The 16,748-nt window shown below is 44.7% G+C and overlaps 1 protein-coding gene across 4 annotated transcripts in view; it reads left to right on the top strand.

The window, feature by feature from the left end:
* OGFRL1 (opioid growth factor receptor like 1) overlaps positions 1 to 16,748 on the top strand; it is a 122,814-nt gene that overhangs the window by 31,722 nt on the left and 74,344 nt on the right. For 3 of the 4 annotated variants that reach the window (XR_012231035.1, XM_073569368.1, XM_073569370.1), the window contains exons 2-3: positions 5,521 to 5,610; positions 13,830 to 13,911. Coding sequence is in view for 3 of the 4 variants with exons in the window: in XM_073569368.1 (XP_073425469.1) it covers positions 5,521 to 5,610; positions 13,830 to 13,911 (172 nt within the window). In the remaining variant the exon portion in view is untranslated. The remainder of the gene's footprint in view (positions 1 to 5,520; positions 5,611 to 13,829; positions 13,912 to 16,748) is intronic. The other variant, XM_073569369.1, reaches the window with a different exon arrangement.

The raw sequence follows: 16,748 nt of genomic DNA, 5'->3' as shown, positions 1-16,748 counted from the left end.
ACCTCTTGCCATGTTAACCCTCAACACACACACACCTCTCACCTTTCACCATCTCCACTCACTCTTTCACTCCACATATGACCCCTTCTCTCACTCCGTCTCTCATACTCACGCCGTCATCGCCGCTGCTCCACGATCCCCGACATCTTCCGCCGGCGCCATCCTGGATCCAGACGTTGTCCACGCTGGCGACATGTTCTTGCGGCGACGCCATCTTGAGTATTGTGAAATCCCGCGATACTCAAGATGGCGTCGCCGGAAGAACATGTCGCCGGCGTGGATGACGTCGGGATCCAAAATGGCGTCGGCGAAATCTCGCAAGTTTTCGCCGACGCCATTTTGGATCCCGACGCCGTCCTCGCCGGCGACATGTTCTTGCGGCGATGCCATCTTGAGTATCGCAGGATTTCGCCGATCCAAAATGGCATCGCCGCAGGAACATGTCGCCGGCGTGGAGGGCGTCTGGATCCAGGATGGCGCCGGCGGAAGAAGATGTCGGGGATCGTGGATCAGCGGCGATGACGGCGTGAGTATGAGAGACAGAGTGAGAGAAAGGGTCGTATGTGGAGTGAGTGGAGATGGTGAAAGGTGAGAGGAGTGTGTGTGTTGAGGAGGAGTGGTGTGTTGAGGGTTAACATGGAAAGAGGTGTTCCGGTTACAACTGGACGGAAGTTGTTACAACCGGAAGCTGCTTAGGGCATTTATTATTATAGACTAGATTAAGGCCCGATGCTATCGCATCGAGAGGATAGTGACACACCTCTTGCCATGTTAACCCTCAATACACACACACCTCCTCAACACACACTCCTCTCACCTTTCACCATCTCCATTCACATCCACTCACTCTTTCACTCCACATACGACCCTTTCTCTCACTCCGTCTCTCATACTCACACTGTCATCGTCGCTGCTCCATGATCCCCGACATCTTCTTCCGCCGGCGCCATCCTGGATCCCGACATTGTCCACGCCGGCGACATGTTCTTGCGGCCATGCCATCTTGAGTATTCTGAAATCCTGCGAGTGGACATTAGTGGAGATAGTGAAAGGTGAGAGGAGTGTGTTTTGAGGAGTGGTGTGTTGAGGGTTAACATGGCAAGTGGTGTGCTGTGACGTCACCAGTTACAACTGGACGGAAGTTGTTACAACCCGGAAGCTGCTTAGCGCATTTATTATAGTAGATTAAGGCCCGATGCTATCGCATCGAGAGGATAGTGACACACCTCTTGCCATGTTAACCCTCAATACACACACACCTCCTCATCACACCACACCGCCTCCACACACACTCCTCTCACCTTTCACCATCTCCACTCACGTCCATTCACTCTTTCACTCCACATACGACCCTTTCTCTCACTCCGTCTCTCATACTCACCGTCATCGTCGCTGCTCCACGATCCCCGACATCTTCTTCCGCCGGCGCCATCCTGGATCCCGACATCCCGACATTGTCCACGCCGGCGACATGTTCTTGCGGCCATGCCATCTTGAGTATTCTGAAATCCTGCGAGTGGACATTAGTGGCTCACCATTGTCATTTTGAAACACGACTGCTACTTCACTGACAGTGGGATTATTGTAGCGTCGAGGGTCTTGAGTACGATCTTGTTTAATAGCCATAGTGATGTTTGGCATGACAGTTCCGTTTTGTAGAGATTTAATTTTTTCTTGTTCTTCCACATCACGTAACATTTGATAAGCTTCCACAAAAGGATTAATAGTTTGGATTTGAAGGGCAATAATGTTCATCAATGTAGGATGACATTTTTGATTTTCTTTACATCGTAAGCGTTGTTCGTTTGCGGTAGTGGTATCGAGAATGTAAAGTTGGGCAAATGCGCGTTGCTGGTCATCTGAGGGATGTAGTGTTTCAGTTCTATGATAGATCTGGCCATGTATGCGGAAACAGTATGGGCCATATCCAGGAGGTGGTGAAATATTTGCACCCATGGAGGCAAAAGCAAAGGAACTGTTAATACTTCGAATATTATCCATGAAATTTTTTGCTAAATTCACTTTGCCCTTTCAGCAAACGTGTAAAGACATCAGGATATTGTAGTATGTGTACATGGACTTTACCCTTCTGACAGCAGAGCGTAAAGTTGTTATCAGAAGGTATCTCTGCTACAAAATGCAAAGCTTCGCAATGCTCACATACATGGGTCATGTCACCACAGCTGTGTTCGGTAATACTATTTTCATCATTAGTGAAAATGTGAGGTTGTAGTAGAAGTGTATGTCCAACCGATGGGGTGCGCCTAGTTTTGAGACCAACGTATATTTGTCTTGGTTGCACTTTCTGCGGGCTAACTGCAGCTTGTATGTGAAGAAACTGTGCGTTGGTATTGACTAATGGTGGTATTGATAGGGCAGAAACAGATTGCTGATTAGTTATGTCAGTGAACGGCATATGGGATGAAGTGTAACAGTAAATTGTTCCACATGCTGATGTGGAAGCATCCTGTTGTGAGTCTAATAATAATGATGAGGAAGAGGCCGTCTGTTGTCGGCGGTGACGGCGTGCAGAGGCTTCTTCAGCCAATCTTATGGATTTAGAGTTAGGAGATTTGTGTGTGAGGCAACGGCGTTTATAAGCCTTAATCTTCTCAAGGCGATGGTGTTTTTCCTCAGGAGTCTCATTAGCACGGCGTTGTTTTTGTCGTAGTGCTAAAGCTGCTTTCCTTTCACTGGCATTGGCATACTTTTTGTTATGACTCATGTTGACACAGGTAAAGGAGTCTATTTGGCAGTTATCTGGCAGTGAAGAAGGCGTCCTGGAGTATTGTAGAGTAAACAGACACTAATTGACCCTGTAATTGCCCAGCAGTAGTTATGAAGTGGTAGTGGCAAATTGGCCCTGTAGTTAGACACCGGCAGAGGAGCAAGGCAGCAGTAGTTATGGCGGTAGAGGCAAATTGGCCCTCTAATTAGACACCGGCAGAGGAGCAAGGCAGCAGTAGTTATGGCGGTATAGGCAAATTGGCCCTGTAATTAGACACCGGCAGAGGAGCAAGGCAGCAGTAGTTATTGCGGTATAGGCAAATTGGCCTTGTAATTAGACACCGGCAGTAAACAGGCAGATGACCAAAGCAGCAGTAGTTATGGCGATAGAGGCAAATTGGTCCTGTAATTAGACACCGGCAGAGGACAAAGGCAGTAGTTATGGCGGTATAGGCAAATTGGCCCTGTAATTAGACACCGGCAGAGGAGCAATGCAGCAGTAGTTGTGGCGGTAGAGGCAAATTGGTCCTGTAATTAGACACCAGCAGAGGAGCAAGGCAGCAGTAGTTATGGCGGTAGAGGCAAATTAGCCCTGTAATTAGACACCGGCAGAGTAGCAAGGTAGCAATAGTTATGGCGGTAGAGGCAAATTGGTCCAGTAATTAGACACCGGCAGTAAACAGGCATAGGACCAAGGCAGCAGTAGTTATGGTGGTACAGGCAATGCCAAGCGTCCGCACAGCAAGTCGGCGTGAGGTAAATGACGCAATTTCACGAATGCAAGATGGCGTCGGCGAAATCTCGCGAGATTTCGCCGACGTCGTTAACACCTCTTGCCATGTTAACCCTCAACACACCACACCGCCTCAACACACACTCCTCTCACCTTTCACCTCCACTCATGTCCACTCACTCTTTCACTCCACATACGTTCCTTTCTCTGACTCCGTTTCTCATACTCACACCGTCATCGTCGCTGCCCCGACATCTTCCTCCGCCGCCGCGATCCAGGATCTAGACGTTCTCCAGGCCGCCGACATGTTCTTACGGGACTCCATCTTGGATTTCGTGAAATCCCGCGATATTCAAGATGGCGTCGCCGCAACATGTCGCTGGCGTGGACGACATCGGGATCCAAAAAGATGGCGTCGGCGAAATCTCGCGAGATTAGGCTGATGCCATTTTGGATCCCGATGTCGCCCACGCCAGCGACATGTTCTTGCGGGACGCCATCTTGGATATCGTGAAGTCCCGCGATATTAAAGATGGCGTCGCCGCAACAACATGTCGCTGGCATGGGCGACATCGGGATCCAAAATGGCGTCGGCGTAATCTCGCGAGATTTCGCCGACGCCATCTTTTTGGATCCCGATGTCGTCCACGCCAGCGACATGTTGTTGCGGCGACGCCATCTTTAATATCGCGGGACTTCACGATATCCAAGATGGCGTCCCGCAAGAACATGTCGGCGGCCTGGAGAACGTCTGGATCCTGGATCGCGGAGGAAGATGTCGGGGCAGCGACGATGACGGTGTGAGTATGAGAAACGGAGTGAGAGAAAGGAACGTATGTGGAGTGAAAGAGTGAGTGGAGGTGAAAGGTGAGAGGAGTGTGTGTTGAGGCGGTGTGGTGTGTTGAGGGTTAACATGTGCGTGTGTGTGGTGACGTCACCGGTTACAACTGGACGGAAGTTGTTACAACCGGAAGCTGGTTAGGGCATTTATTATTATAGATAATATTACCACATATAGTATGTTTGTTGTTAAATATTTTACCACATTTTTTGCTTCAAATATTTTTTTTCCCCCCTATTTTCCACGTATAAAACCTGGGTACGTCATATAGGCCAAAAAATACGGTATGCCCAATGTATAAGAATAATTCCTACAGAAAGGAAAATGCAATTTATAATGTTTGTAGTGGTCTTTTGTGGTTATGAAAAATGTACACACTTCCTATTCTTCATTTTTCCCCTGATGTCAGCAAACAAAAAAAAAAATAAAATTATATAAAGTCAGCCTTGTGTGTTGCAAAAAAGAGGTAAAATTAATTTGAATATCTGAACGAGAGGAAAAATCTAGTGTCGTTAAAGGCGCACGTACAATAAGTTGACAGTACGTATCAGGAAGTGAGGTAAGTGATCTGGTTATGAACTAGTTAATAAAGATCACCATGTGAAAAAATAAGGCCACAAAGAGAAATATGTGTATTTTTAAAAAAAATACATGTAGCACAGTAAACTGATTGAAATCAGGTGAAAGTGGCCTTAGCAGACAAGTCTGCAGTCTTGTGACCATAAGTATGCAATTTGCATACTTCGAGCCACATTCTGACTGGACGTGTTGAGCGAAGCTGTGCTTGTCTAGTCTGCATGTGACCACATATATGCAACTCGCCTACTTGTGCTCATGTGCCCGCCTTGGCACCAGAGAATACTCGCTGCGCACAGTCTGCAGTCTCATAGTGACTAAAGGGACTCCTGTAGGTCATCAATATCATAAGCCTAGACAAGCTTTTTAATGTTTCTCTATGGAGGACTAGAGATTCTTTCTAATATCAAGAGTTTTTTTTTTTTTTTTTACTGTTTTTCACCTCTATACTGCTGTCACCAGACAAGACTGTGGACATTTTTTTGCACATAATATATTATCAACCTTACAGATATACAGAACATGAAGTGTTGATTTCTTTTTATGACACATCTCGGTGTATGATGGCTGTTACCACATATAAAGTGATAATAATTTCATGTAAATTTCACAAGAACACATACAATGTGCCTGTGTTTTACAGAGTGACTGCAGCACAGCCGAGCTGAACATCAAGCCAAAGAGGAGCTTTTATGCAGCGAGAGATTTGTACAAGTATCGTCACCAATATCCAGTAAGACATTTGCAGACTTCTAAAAGTAATGTACCCTTTTTATGTGTCAAACATAACTGGTTGGAGCAGTTTCCTATTTACATTACACATAAGGTGCAGTTACCGTAGCTGTAATAAAATGTAGCAAGAAAAATGGAATCTGTGGATTTGCTTTTAATATTTTGGCCCTTTCTGGGGGTGTTTTAGCCCCTTAACCCCCAAGGGTTGTTTGCATGTTCATGACCGGGCCAATTTTTACAATTCTGACCACTGTCCCTTTATGAGGTAATAACTCTGGAACACTTCCATGGATCCCGGTGATTCTGACAATGTTTTTTCGTGACATATTGTACTTCATGTTAGTGGTAAAATTTCATTCATATAACTTGCGTTTATTTGTGAAAAAAAAACGGAAATTTGGCGAAAATTTTGAAAATTTTGCAATTTTCCAACTTTGAATTTTTATGCCCTTAAATCACAGAGATACGGCACACAAAAAAACTTAATAAGTAACATTTCCCACATGTTTACTTTATATCAGCACAATTTTGGAACCAAAATTTTTTTATTTGTTAGGAAGTTATAAGGGTTAAAAGTTGACCAGCGATTTCTCATTTTTGCAACACCGTTTTATTTTTACGGACCACATCACATTTGAAGTCACTTTGAGGGGTCTATATGATAGAAAATACCCCAAAGTGACACCATTCTAAAAACTGCACCCCTTAAGGTGCTCAAAATCACATTCAAGAAGTTTATTAACTCTTCAGGTGCTTCACAGGAATTTTTTGAATATTTACAAAAAAAAATGAACATTTAACTTTTTTTTCACAAAAAAAATACTTCAGGTTCAATTTTTTTTTTTATTTTACCAAGGGTAACAGGAGTAATTGGACTGCAAAAATTATTGTGCAGTTTGTCCTGAGTACGCTGATACCTGATATGTGGGGGGGAACCACTGTTTTGGCGCATGGCAGAGCTCAGAAGGGAAGGAGCGCCGTTTGACTTTTTCAATGCAAAATTGGCTGGAATTCAGATCGGACGCCATGTCACGTTTGGAGAGCTCCTGATGTGCCTAAACAGTGGAAACCCCCCACAAGTGACCCCATTTTGGAAACTAGACCCCACAAGAAACTTATCTAGATATGTGGTGAGAACTTTGAACCCACAAGGGCTTCACAGAAGTTTATAACGTACAGCCATACAATTAAAAAATCATATTTTTTCCACAAAAATGATATTTTTGCCCCCAATTTTTTATTTTTCTAAGGGTAACAGGAGAAATTGGACCCCAAAAGTTGTTTTGCAATTTGTCCTGAGTAGGCTGATACCCTATACGTGGGGGTAAAACACTGTTTGGGCGCATGGCAGAGCTTGGAAGGGAAGGAGCACCATTTGACTTTTTCAACGCAGAATTGGCTGGAATTGAGATCAGACGCCATGTTGCATTTGGAGAGCACCTGATGTGCCCAAACAGTGGAAACCCCTCCAATTATAACTCCAACCCTAACCCCAACACATCCCTAACCCTAATCTCAGCCCTAACTCTATACCTAGCCCTAACCCTAGCCCTAACCCTAATGGAAAAATGGAAATAAATACATTTTGTCTTTTATTATTTTTCCCTAGCTAAGGGTGTGATAACGGGGGTTTGATTTACTATTTATGGCGGTTTGTATGTTTGGCGGCTGTCGCACGCTAAAAGACGCTTTTTATTGTAAAAATAGTTTTTGCATCACGAAATATTGAGAGATAATTTTTCCATATTTTGACGCACAGAGTCATGTGAGGTGTTATTTTTAGCGGGACGAGTTGACGTTTTTATTGGTATCATTTTCGGGCACGTGACATCTTTTAATCGTTTTTTATTTAGATTTTTGGGACGCAGAATGAACAAAAACCAGCGTTTCATGAATTTCTTTTGGGGGTGCGTTTACACAGTTCTGCCTGCGGTAAAATTGATATAGCACTTTTATTCTTCGGGTCAGTACGGTTACAGCGATACCTCATTTAGGTAGTTTTTTATGTTTTGTCGCTTTTATGCAATGAAAACAATTTTATATAAAAAATAATTCTTTTTGCATCGCTTTATTTTGCGAGCTATAACTTTTTTTATTTTTTTGCTGCTGATGCTGTACGATGGCTCGTATTTTGCAGGACAAGATGACGTTTTCAGCGGTACCATGGATATTTATATGCATCTTTTTGTTCGGCGGTATAATAATAAATTATTTATTTTTTTTTTTTTTTTAAGGGGTTAGCTAAAGGGGTTAACTAATGGGACAGTTTTATAGGGCGGGTCGTTACGGACGCAGCGATGCCAAATATGTGTACTTTTATTGTGTTTTTTTTTCCAAAAAATGAATTTATTAGGGAATATATATATATATATATATATATCAGTGATCTGTCACAGGCAGTGCAGAAGGCTTCCTCATGCCTGCGCTTTGCAGGCACTGAGGAAGCCGGCTCCCTGCAGGCCCCCGAAGGTCCCCGTCGCCATCTTGGATTCGGGGACTTGCAGGGATGGAGCCCCCTCAGGGAAGCATGGAGGGAGCCCCCTCCCTCCCGATGCTTCCCTTTAACCCCCGGTACACCGTGATCGTGTATGATCGCAGTGTACAAGGGGTAAACGTGTCGGGGGTGGTCCGTGACCGCCCCTGACACATTGTGTCGGGTGTCAGCTGTGATAATCAGCTGACACCCGGCCGTGATCAGCGGCGCTCACCACGTGGGCGCTGCTGATCGCTGTGACGTACTATCCCGTCCCTGGGAAATAAGTCCCAGGGCACATGGACGGGATAGTACGTCACATGACAGAAAGGGGTTAAAATACTGTCATTTTGGATGTCTTTCCCAATTACTGTGGGACAAATGCATGTAGATGACGGCAAGGCTACCCAAATTATTACTGTTTGCTTTCTGTGTTCTTAGACCTAGTGTACAAGGGGTTGACGTCTAAATACATGTCGTTTTGTGTGTGTGGGGGGGGGGGGGTTCTTTTTTTTTTTTTTTTTGTAATTGAGTCACTGTCACTCTGCATTAATAGTTTGAATCCATAGCACTCCAAGGTTATCAGAAGCATTTGTAAAGCCCCCGTTACACGTAGCGGTATCGCTAGCAATATCGCCGTAACGTCACCGATTTTGTGATGCAGCAGCGATATTGCTAGTGATATCGCTATGTGTGATGCTTACCTCCGACCGGCTCCCCCGCTGATTATCACTGGTCGCGCGAGAAGGTCCTGGATCATTTCTCGTCGGGCGCTTCCTGCTGGGCTTCCTGTGGAGAGACGAGCGACGAGCGTGGAGCCGGGCGGGAGGACGCAGGATCGCCGCGTCTGACAGGTAAGTAGCGACCCCCGACCCCTGCGATGTCGCTGGTGAGATCTGCCTGTGTGGCAGCTCACTAGCGACCACTTAGCGATGCACCAGCGATGCATATCGTTGTCGGGATCGCTGGTGCATCGCTAAGTGTAACGGTACCCTTAGCCTAGAATAACCTTGTTTGCCATTTTCATAATCTTCCTAGTTCTGCACACTGATTTTTATAGTTTAATTCCATTTAAGTGATGTGTCACTTACTGGGCTGCTTGCTGTCATTTTAACATTTTTATAAAAACACTGTTTATCTTCAGGAGATGATCACCAGAGGACTAGAAAACCTACTGCCATGATATATATATTTGTCCAAAATTGTAGGCTGGTGGCCCAGAAGTGGCTTATGTACTGTAGAGCAGGGACCCATCAGGGGAGGTCACCTTGCCGTGGTTGATGGACTTGCATGTATTGGCCAATTTGTGCACTAAGAACCTTCATTTTCATCTTACTGTAAGTTTAAAAAAAATTTTTGAAAAAAGTATTTGAGGATTATTATCTAAATTGAATGGTTTTATGTGTTTTTGTGTTTTCACATGGCCTAGATTCATGCACGTGTGCTGCTGTATTCTTTTTGTCTATATTGTGCAGCTTGCACGTGTTCACACTAGGAGGTGCTGCTCGTTTTTTTTTTTGTTTGTTTTTTTTTGTATATATTGATATTTATATTTTAGTGTATCAAGCCACGCCCACTCCACATAGCCCTGCTCCGGGGACTCGCGACAACAGATGTGACACACACCTTGGCCTCACATACATTGCACACACAGTTCTGCCGCAGGGACCCTCTGATCCCATGTATACTTCCCCCAGTGATGTGATATAAGACCCTGCTCTGTGACACCTGCTGACACTTCTACTCCAGCACAGCCCTGTGTCTGACTCATCCTCCCGAGCACGTGACAGGTCACATGGTCGTGACATCATCACAGGTCCTTTTAGCTGCCCAGGATCTCGCATCTGCCGAGAGTTCAGGCAGGGAAGAGAGGGGGAAAAAAGCAGCGCGTGGGGCGGCAGCAGTGTCGGCCCCTCTCCGGAGTTTCACTCGGTATGTGCTGCTCGCTGACGTGAGTGTGTTGATGGGGACATAAATCTCAAACTTTCTGGACTCGGGATTGGATCTGTGCACCAACTTCTGGCCTGGCAGGAAGGAGGAAAGAAGAAACCCTCCACACACAGGCGGACCCCCACTGTCAGTCTGCACTGGAGAACAGCAGCAACATGAACACCAACATCATGTACGCCGGCAGGAAAAGGTGCAAACCCCTGCAGAAAGCGTAAGTCACACCCGTGCCCCACTACGGGTCCCCACAAGCCTAATAGGAGGAACGACCTGAGCGGAGGAGGGCCACTGCTGCCGTAGAGGGGGATGGGGCAGTGCTGGCATGGAGGGGATGGGGCAGCGCTGTCTGCCCGGTTATACTGCCTGCCACTGTGTGTATATAAAAGCTGTGCTGCAGAAAAATGCTGTGTATAAAGGAGGAGCGCGAGGTGCAGGAGGAGGCTGTGTAAAAAGGGGCATGAGGTGCAGGAGGAATAAGGCCCCTTAACTGCCGCTGTTATAACTAACCACAGTTAGTTACTATGCCCCGGCAATGCCGGGCTCTTCAGCTAGTATTTCATATTCATGAACTCTTTATGACCTTGCTCCCACCACTGAATGAAGGGGGGGGGGGGGGAAACCAACACAACAATTGACACAGATGGTAGTGTAAAAGAATACAAAATTTTATTTAACCCCTTAGTGACAGAGCCAGTTTGCAGCTTAATGACCGGGCCAATTTTTACAATTCTGACCACTGTCCCTTTATGAGGTTATAACTCTGGAACGCTTCCATGGATCCCACTGATTCTGACATTGTTTTTTCGTGACATATTGTACTTCGTGGTAGTGGTAAAATTTCTTCGATAAGTCTTGTGTTTATTTATGAAAAAAACGGAAATATGGCGAAAATGTTGCAATTTTAAAACTTTAAATTTTTATGCCCTTAAATCAGAGAGCTGTGTCACACAAATTTCTTAATAAATAACATTTCCCACATGTCTACTTTACATCAGCACAATTTTGGAAGCAAATTTTTTTTTTTTTGTTAGGAAGTTATAAGGGTTAAAACCATTTTTTTTAGGGACCACATCATATTTAAAGTCATTTTGAGGGGTGTACATGACAGAAAATACCCAAAAGTGGCACCATTCTAAAAACTAGACTCCTCAAGGTGCTCAAAACCACATTCAAGAAGTTTATTAACCCTTTCAGTGCGTCACAGGAACTAAAGCAATGTGGAAGGAAAAAATTAGCATTTAACTTTTTTTTGCAAAAAATTTACTTCAGAACCAATTTTTTTAATTTTCGCAAGTGTTAAAAGAGAAAATCAACCAGAAAATTTCTTGTACAATTTCTCCTGAATACGCCGATACCCCATATGTGGGGGTAAACCACTTTTTCAGCACACGGCAGAGCTCGCAAGTGATGGAGCACCGTTTGACTTTTTCAACGCAGAATTGGCTGGAATTGAGATCGGATGCCATGTTGCGTTCGGAGAGCCCTTAATGTGTCTAAACAGTGGAAACCTCCAACAAGTGACCCCATTTTGGAAACTAGACCCCCCCCAGGAACTTATCTAGATGTGTGGTGAGCACTTTGAACCTTCAAGTGCTTCACAGAAGTTTATAACGTAGGGCTGTGAAAATAAGAAATCCATATTTTCCCACAAAAATGATCTTTTCACCCCCAAATTTTTATTTTTACAAGGGTAACAGGAGAAATCATACCCCCACAGTTATTGTGCGATTTGTCCTGAGTACGCTGATATCCCTTATGTGGGGGGGAACCACTGTTTGGGCGCATGGGAGAGCTTGGAAGGGAAGGAGTGCCATTTTGGAATGGAGACTTTGATGGAATGGGCTGCGGGCATCATGTTTCATTTGCAGAGCCCCGATGGGCCTACACAGTGGAAACCCCCCCAACAAGTGACCCCATTTTGGAAACTAGACCCATTAAGGAACTTATCTAGATGTGTGGTGAGCACTTTGAACCCCCAAGCACTTCACAGAAGTTTATAAACGCAGAGCCGTGAAAAGTCTTTTTTATTTACACAAGTGATTTTTTTTTTTTTTTTTTTTTTTTTTTTTTAGACCCAATTTTCAGACCCCCCAAAGTTGGTAAATAGTGGAAACCCCTCAATTCTTGCTCCAACCCTAACCCCAACACACCCCTAACCCTAATCCCAACCCTAATCCTAATTCTAACCCTAATCCTAGTTCGCCCTAACCCTAATGGAAAACTGAAAAAAAAAAATTTTCTTTATTTCGTTATGTTGGCCTAACTAACGGGGTGCTAAACGGGGGGGTTATGTACTATTTTGTTTATTTTTGATCACGATGATAGTTTATCATCGTGATCAAAATGAATGAATGGAATCTGCCAGCCGGAGCCGGCAGATTCCCGGCGGGGACACAGGACCACCGGGAGGGGACAGAGGACCACGGAGAGGTACCGGGGGGGGATCGGGGTCCCTCTTTCTCTCTCTCTCCTCTGATGTGCGATCACATCAGACGAAAGAGAAATTAAATGTAAAATCGCGGCTTTTTTTTTTGCGGTCGCCGTTATAGGGTTAATAACGGCGATCGCAAAAGCGGGATCGGTAAAAACCGACCGATTCATGTTCTCTGGGGTCTCGGCTACCCCCGGCAGCCAAGACCCCGGAGAAAATCCGACACTGGGGGCGCTATTCACTTTCTCCACAGCGCCGGGAATTAACGGCGCTGTGGTTTAAGTACCCTTAATTACCGCCGTTAAGAGGCGTATCAGCAGTCGTTAAGGGGTTAAATGGAGAAACAGATAAAAATGGTTGCAAAATACATGAGTCTTAATAAACCCTCACAGACAAGGGCAGACTAGGTCCACAAACAAGTCAGACATCAGCAAACAATGGCCTGTAGAAATCTACAACAACACCCCATTAATATAATAGTAATGAAGGCATAATTGCCCATAGGGATACATGGGGAGTATACAATGCAGTAATAGGGACAGAGATTAGGTCATAGTGATTCAAAATCGGGTAAATTACCTTAAATGAAAGTATTCAAAGTCTGACAGCAGAGGAACTGTCTGCAGCCCTGACCCCACCACTAAATGGCAGCTTTCTGTGTACACTGTGCATAGGTAGAAAGCTGCCAATCAGTGGTGTGGGCGGGGTTATACAGAGCTCAGCAATTCGAGAACTGGTAGATCTGCAGCACTTAAGTGATTTTTATCAAAATTGTGAGTTCTGCCCAGTAAATGACACAGTGCTGAAATCCGGATCTCATTCTCTACATCGTGCTGTTTTAAAATAGGGTCACAAAAACCTGGTGACAGATTCCTTTTCAATATGTGAGCTTCACTTTCAAGTCTTAACCACTTTGCACACCCTGCTTTTACATGTTTGTCATGGTCTGGTTGTGCTTGTATGAGCAGGCTCAGGAGCCGAGTACAGATCAAAATCTGGCTGTAATATATAGCAGGCATCTGCCCATAACAGCAACGATTAGTCAGTCATTTAAATAATTCAACTAAAGAAGATAGACCTTTTTCAAGTCTTAAAATAAAATAACAATAAACATGTTTTAGTTCTGCCATATCCATAAAAGTGCAGTTACTTAAAATAATTTTAAACATATAATCGTGTATTCAGATTGCCTGAAAGTCTATTCTCTTGTATTGATGTAAGGAATATGGTAGTTTGGCTGTAGCGAATGGGGTGGGGTTTTATTTTTTTTCTTTTTCTGAAAACTCAACCTCTTGTGTCTCAAATACATGTTATGAATAATTGTATATAAAATTTCATAAGCTTATTACATTGCTGTTTTTTTTCTCAGCAGAATTTTAAGGATCTTCGCTGTCAAAATGACTTGTGCAATCTCAGATTTTACATGAACAAGATCCCATTTAAGCCTGATGGTATGATTAATTTACATTCGATTTATACATGATATTCACAGTTTCAGCTTTATGTAAAGTTGTGTGCTACAGACCTAATTTTGAAAATAGGAATAAAACATAAATATATACGGTTGGGTGAAAGTGTTTGCATCCTTCCTGATTTCCTATTCTTTTGCATGTTTGTCACACTTAAAATATATCAGATCACCAAGCAAATTTAAATATTAGACAAAGATAACACAAGTAAACACAAAATGCAGTTTTTAAATGAAGTTTTTTATTAAGGGAAAAAGATATCCAAACCTACAGGGCCCTGTGTTGAAAAAGTGATTGCTCCCTAAACCTAATAACTGGTTGGGTCTCCCTTAGCGGCAACAACTGCAATCAAGTGTCTGCAATAACTGGCAATGAGTCTTTTACAACGCTCTGGAGGAATTTTGGCCCACTCATCTTTGCAGGATTGTTGTAAATTAGCTACATTGGAGGGTTTCCGAACACGAACTGCCTTTTTAATGTCACTCCACAGCATCTCAGTCTGATTAAGATCAGGACTTTGACTGGGCCACTAAAGTTTTAATTTTGTTTTTCTTAAGCCATACAGAGGTGGACTTGCTGGTCCATGTTTTTGCCATTTGTGGATAATGGCTCTCTCTGTGGTTTGCTGGAGTCCCAAAGCTTTAGTAATTGCTTTCTACTTCACTTTGTCATACAGATCATATTTAAATGAGACAGGTGTGGCTTATTTCATGGACATTTGAACGGTATAAGTTGCATGGAGTAGTTAAGATCTGACCTTGGTCAGATGTGACATCATTTGAAATGTGACATCTTTTAAGTGTTACATCAGAAAAATACCAGAAATAGTCCAGAAATTGGCCAGAAAGGTAAGAATAATCACTGTCTTCTAATTTTACCTTCCTTTCTTTTCTTACGCTGCACTCTTGAACCGAACAACTATCTCCCCCTCTCTCTTACCCCCCCACCTCGCTTCATCTGCAGACCTGCTCCTTAACCTCAGACCTCTACAAATAAAATATAATACAAGTCGGTCACTCTCCTTCACCCACCTGCTTTCCCTTTCTCTGCTTCTTCTCACTGCTGACAACATATCCCCCAATCCTGGACCCACCTCCTACATCCCACTAATCCTCACCCCTATCTTTCTCACACTAAGCGTAACTACCGCAATCCCTCACACTTAAAATCTGTGCCACTGACCTCTACCCCCTGCTCCCTCTCTGGAGCACCTTGGAATGACCGCTCCGTCTGCAACAAGCTCCACGTGATACATGATCTCTTACCCATCCGCAACCTTTCCTTTCTGGCCCTCACTGAGACCTGGATGACACCCTTTGACACAGCCTCCCCTGCTGCATTGAGTTACAGCGGCCTCCACTCTACCCACACTCCTCGCTCTGGCAACAGACATGGTGGAGGAGTGGGTTTCCTCCTTTCTAAAAACTGCTCCTTTAACCCTATCCAACCCCCCACCCTCCCTTCTGTCCGTATCTACCCTGCCTCTAATTTCCAAATGGCTGTCATACCGACCACCGGGCTCAGCCACTGCCTTCATTAACAAATTCTCCACCTTGGTCCTCCACTTTCTCTCTGCTGACATCCCCACCATCATCATGGGAGACTTCAACATCCTCATTGACACCCACCAGCCAGCAGCCTCCAAACTCCTGTCACTTACCTCATCCTTTGGACTTGCTCCGTGGTCCTCCACAGCCACCCACACAGATGGACATACATTAAAGGGAATCTGTCACCTACCCTTTGGCGGGCGATGAAAACGAGGTCGGTCCGGTCCGATGGGCGGTGTTCCTGATGTGTGCCGCCTCCCCATCCTTGCCTGCCGTCTGCAGATTATTGCTGAATTGGAGTAGGTGTACACCATTTTTTGCACGTGCGCTAAGCATTCATAGCTAGCGCACGCGCAGTATGCTTTACCCAACTGCGGGCAAAGCTGAAAAGCCGGACTGCGCATGCGCCGGTTAACTAAGCCCCGGAACACAGCAAAATACTTCACCTCCTTCACCTCTTGCTTCCTAAAACTCAATGTAGACAAAACCGAACTCCTCATCTTTCCTCCATCTCACGTATCTTCCTTACCTGATCTATTTAATGGTAAATGGCATCACGCCCTCTCCTGCACCATAAATCCACTGCCTCGGAGTAACACTCGACTCTGCCCAGTCCTTCAAACCACGCTTCCAAACTCTTGCCACTTCCTGTCACCTCCAACTCAAAAATATTTCCAGAATCCATCCCTTCCTCAAGTCTCAATCTGCTAAAACTCTTGTACACGCCCTCATCATCTCCCGCCTTTACTACTGCAACACTCTCCTCTGTGGCCTCCCTGCTAACTCTCTTGCGCCACTCCAGTCTGTCCTCAACTCTGCTGCCCATCTAATCCACCTCTGTCCTCGCTACTTCCCTGTCTCTCCCCTCTGCAAATCTTTCCACTGGCTCCCAGTTCCAAAACTAATCCAGTTCAAACTAACACTGACCTACAAAGCCATCCACAACCTGTCCCCTCCCTATATCTCGGAACTAATCTCCCAATATCTTCCCTCATGTAATCTTCGATCCCCCTCAAGACCTCCTACTCTCCTCCACACTTATTTGTTCCTCACACAACCACCTCCAAGATTTATTCCGAATATCCCTCATCCTCTTGAATTGCATGCCTCAACACGTCTCATTATCCACCACCCTCGGATCCTTCAAACGTATCCTGAAAACCCATCTCTTCAGGAAAGCTTACAGCCTGCAATAACCATTCTGCCACCTCACCACCACCTGGGCTGCCTCCTCACCACCACCAGAGCTGCTACACCCCTGACCTTTTG

Source organism: Dendrobates tinctorius, unplaced genomic scaffold (genome assembly GCF_039654945.1).
Source record: "Dendrobates tinctorius isolate UK_male_01 unplaced genomic scaffold, ASM3965494v1 ptg000024l, whole genome shotgun sequence".
Classification (NCBI taxonomy): domain Eukaryota; kingdom Metazoa; phylum Chordata; class Amphibia; order Anura; family Dendrobatidae; genus Dendrobates; species Dendrobates tinctorius.
Note: the sequence above shows the minus strand (reverse complement) of the source record. Positions and strands in the feature narration are given on the sequence as shown.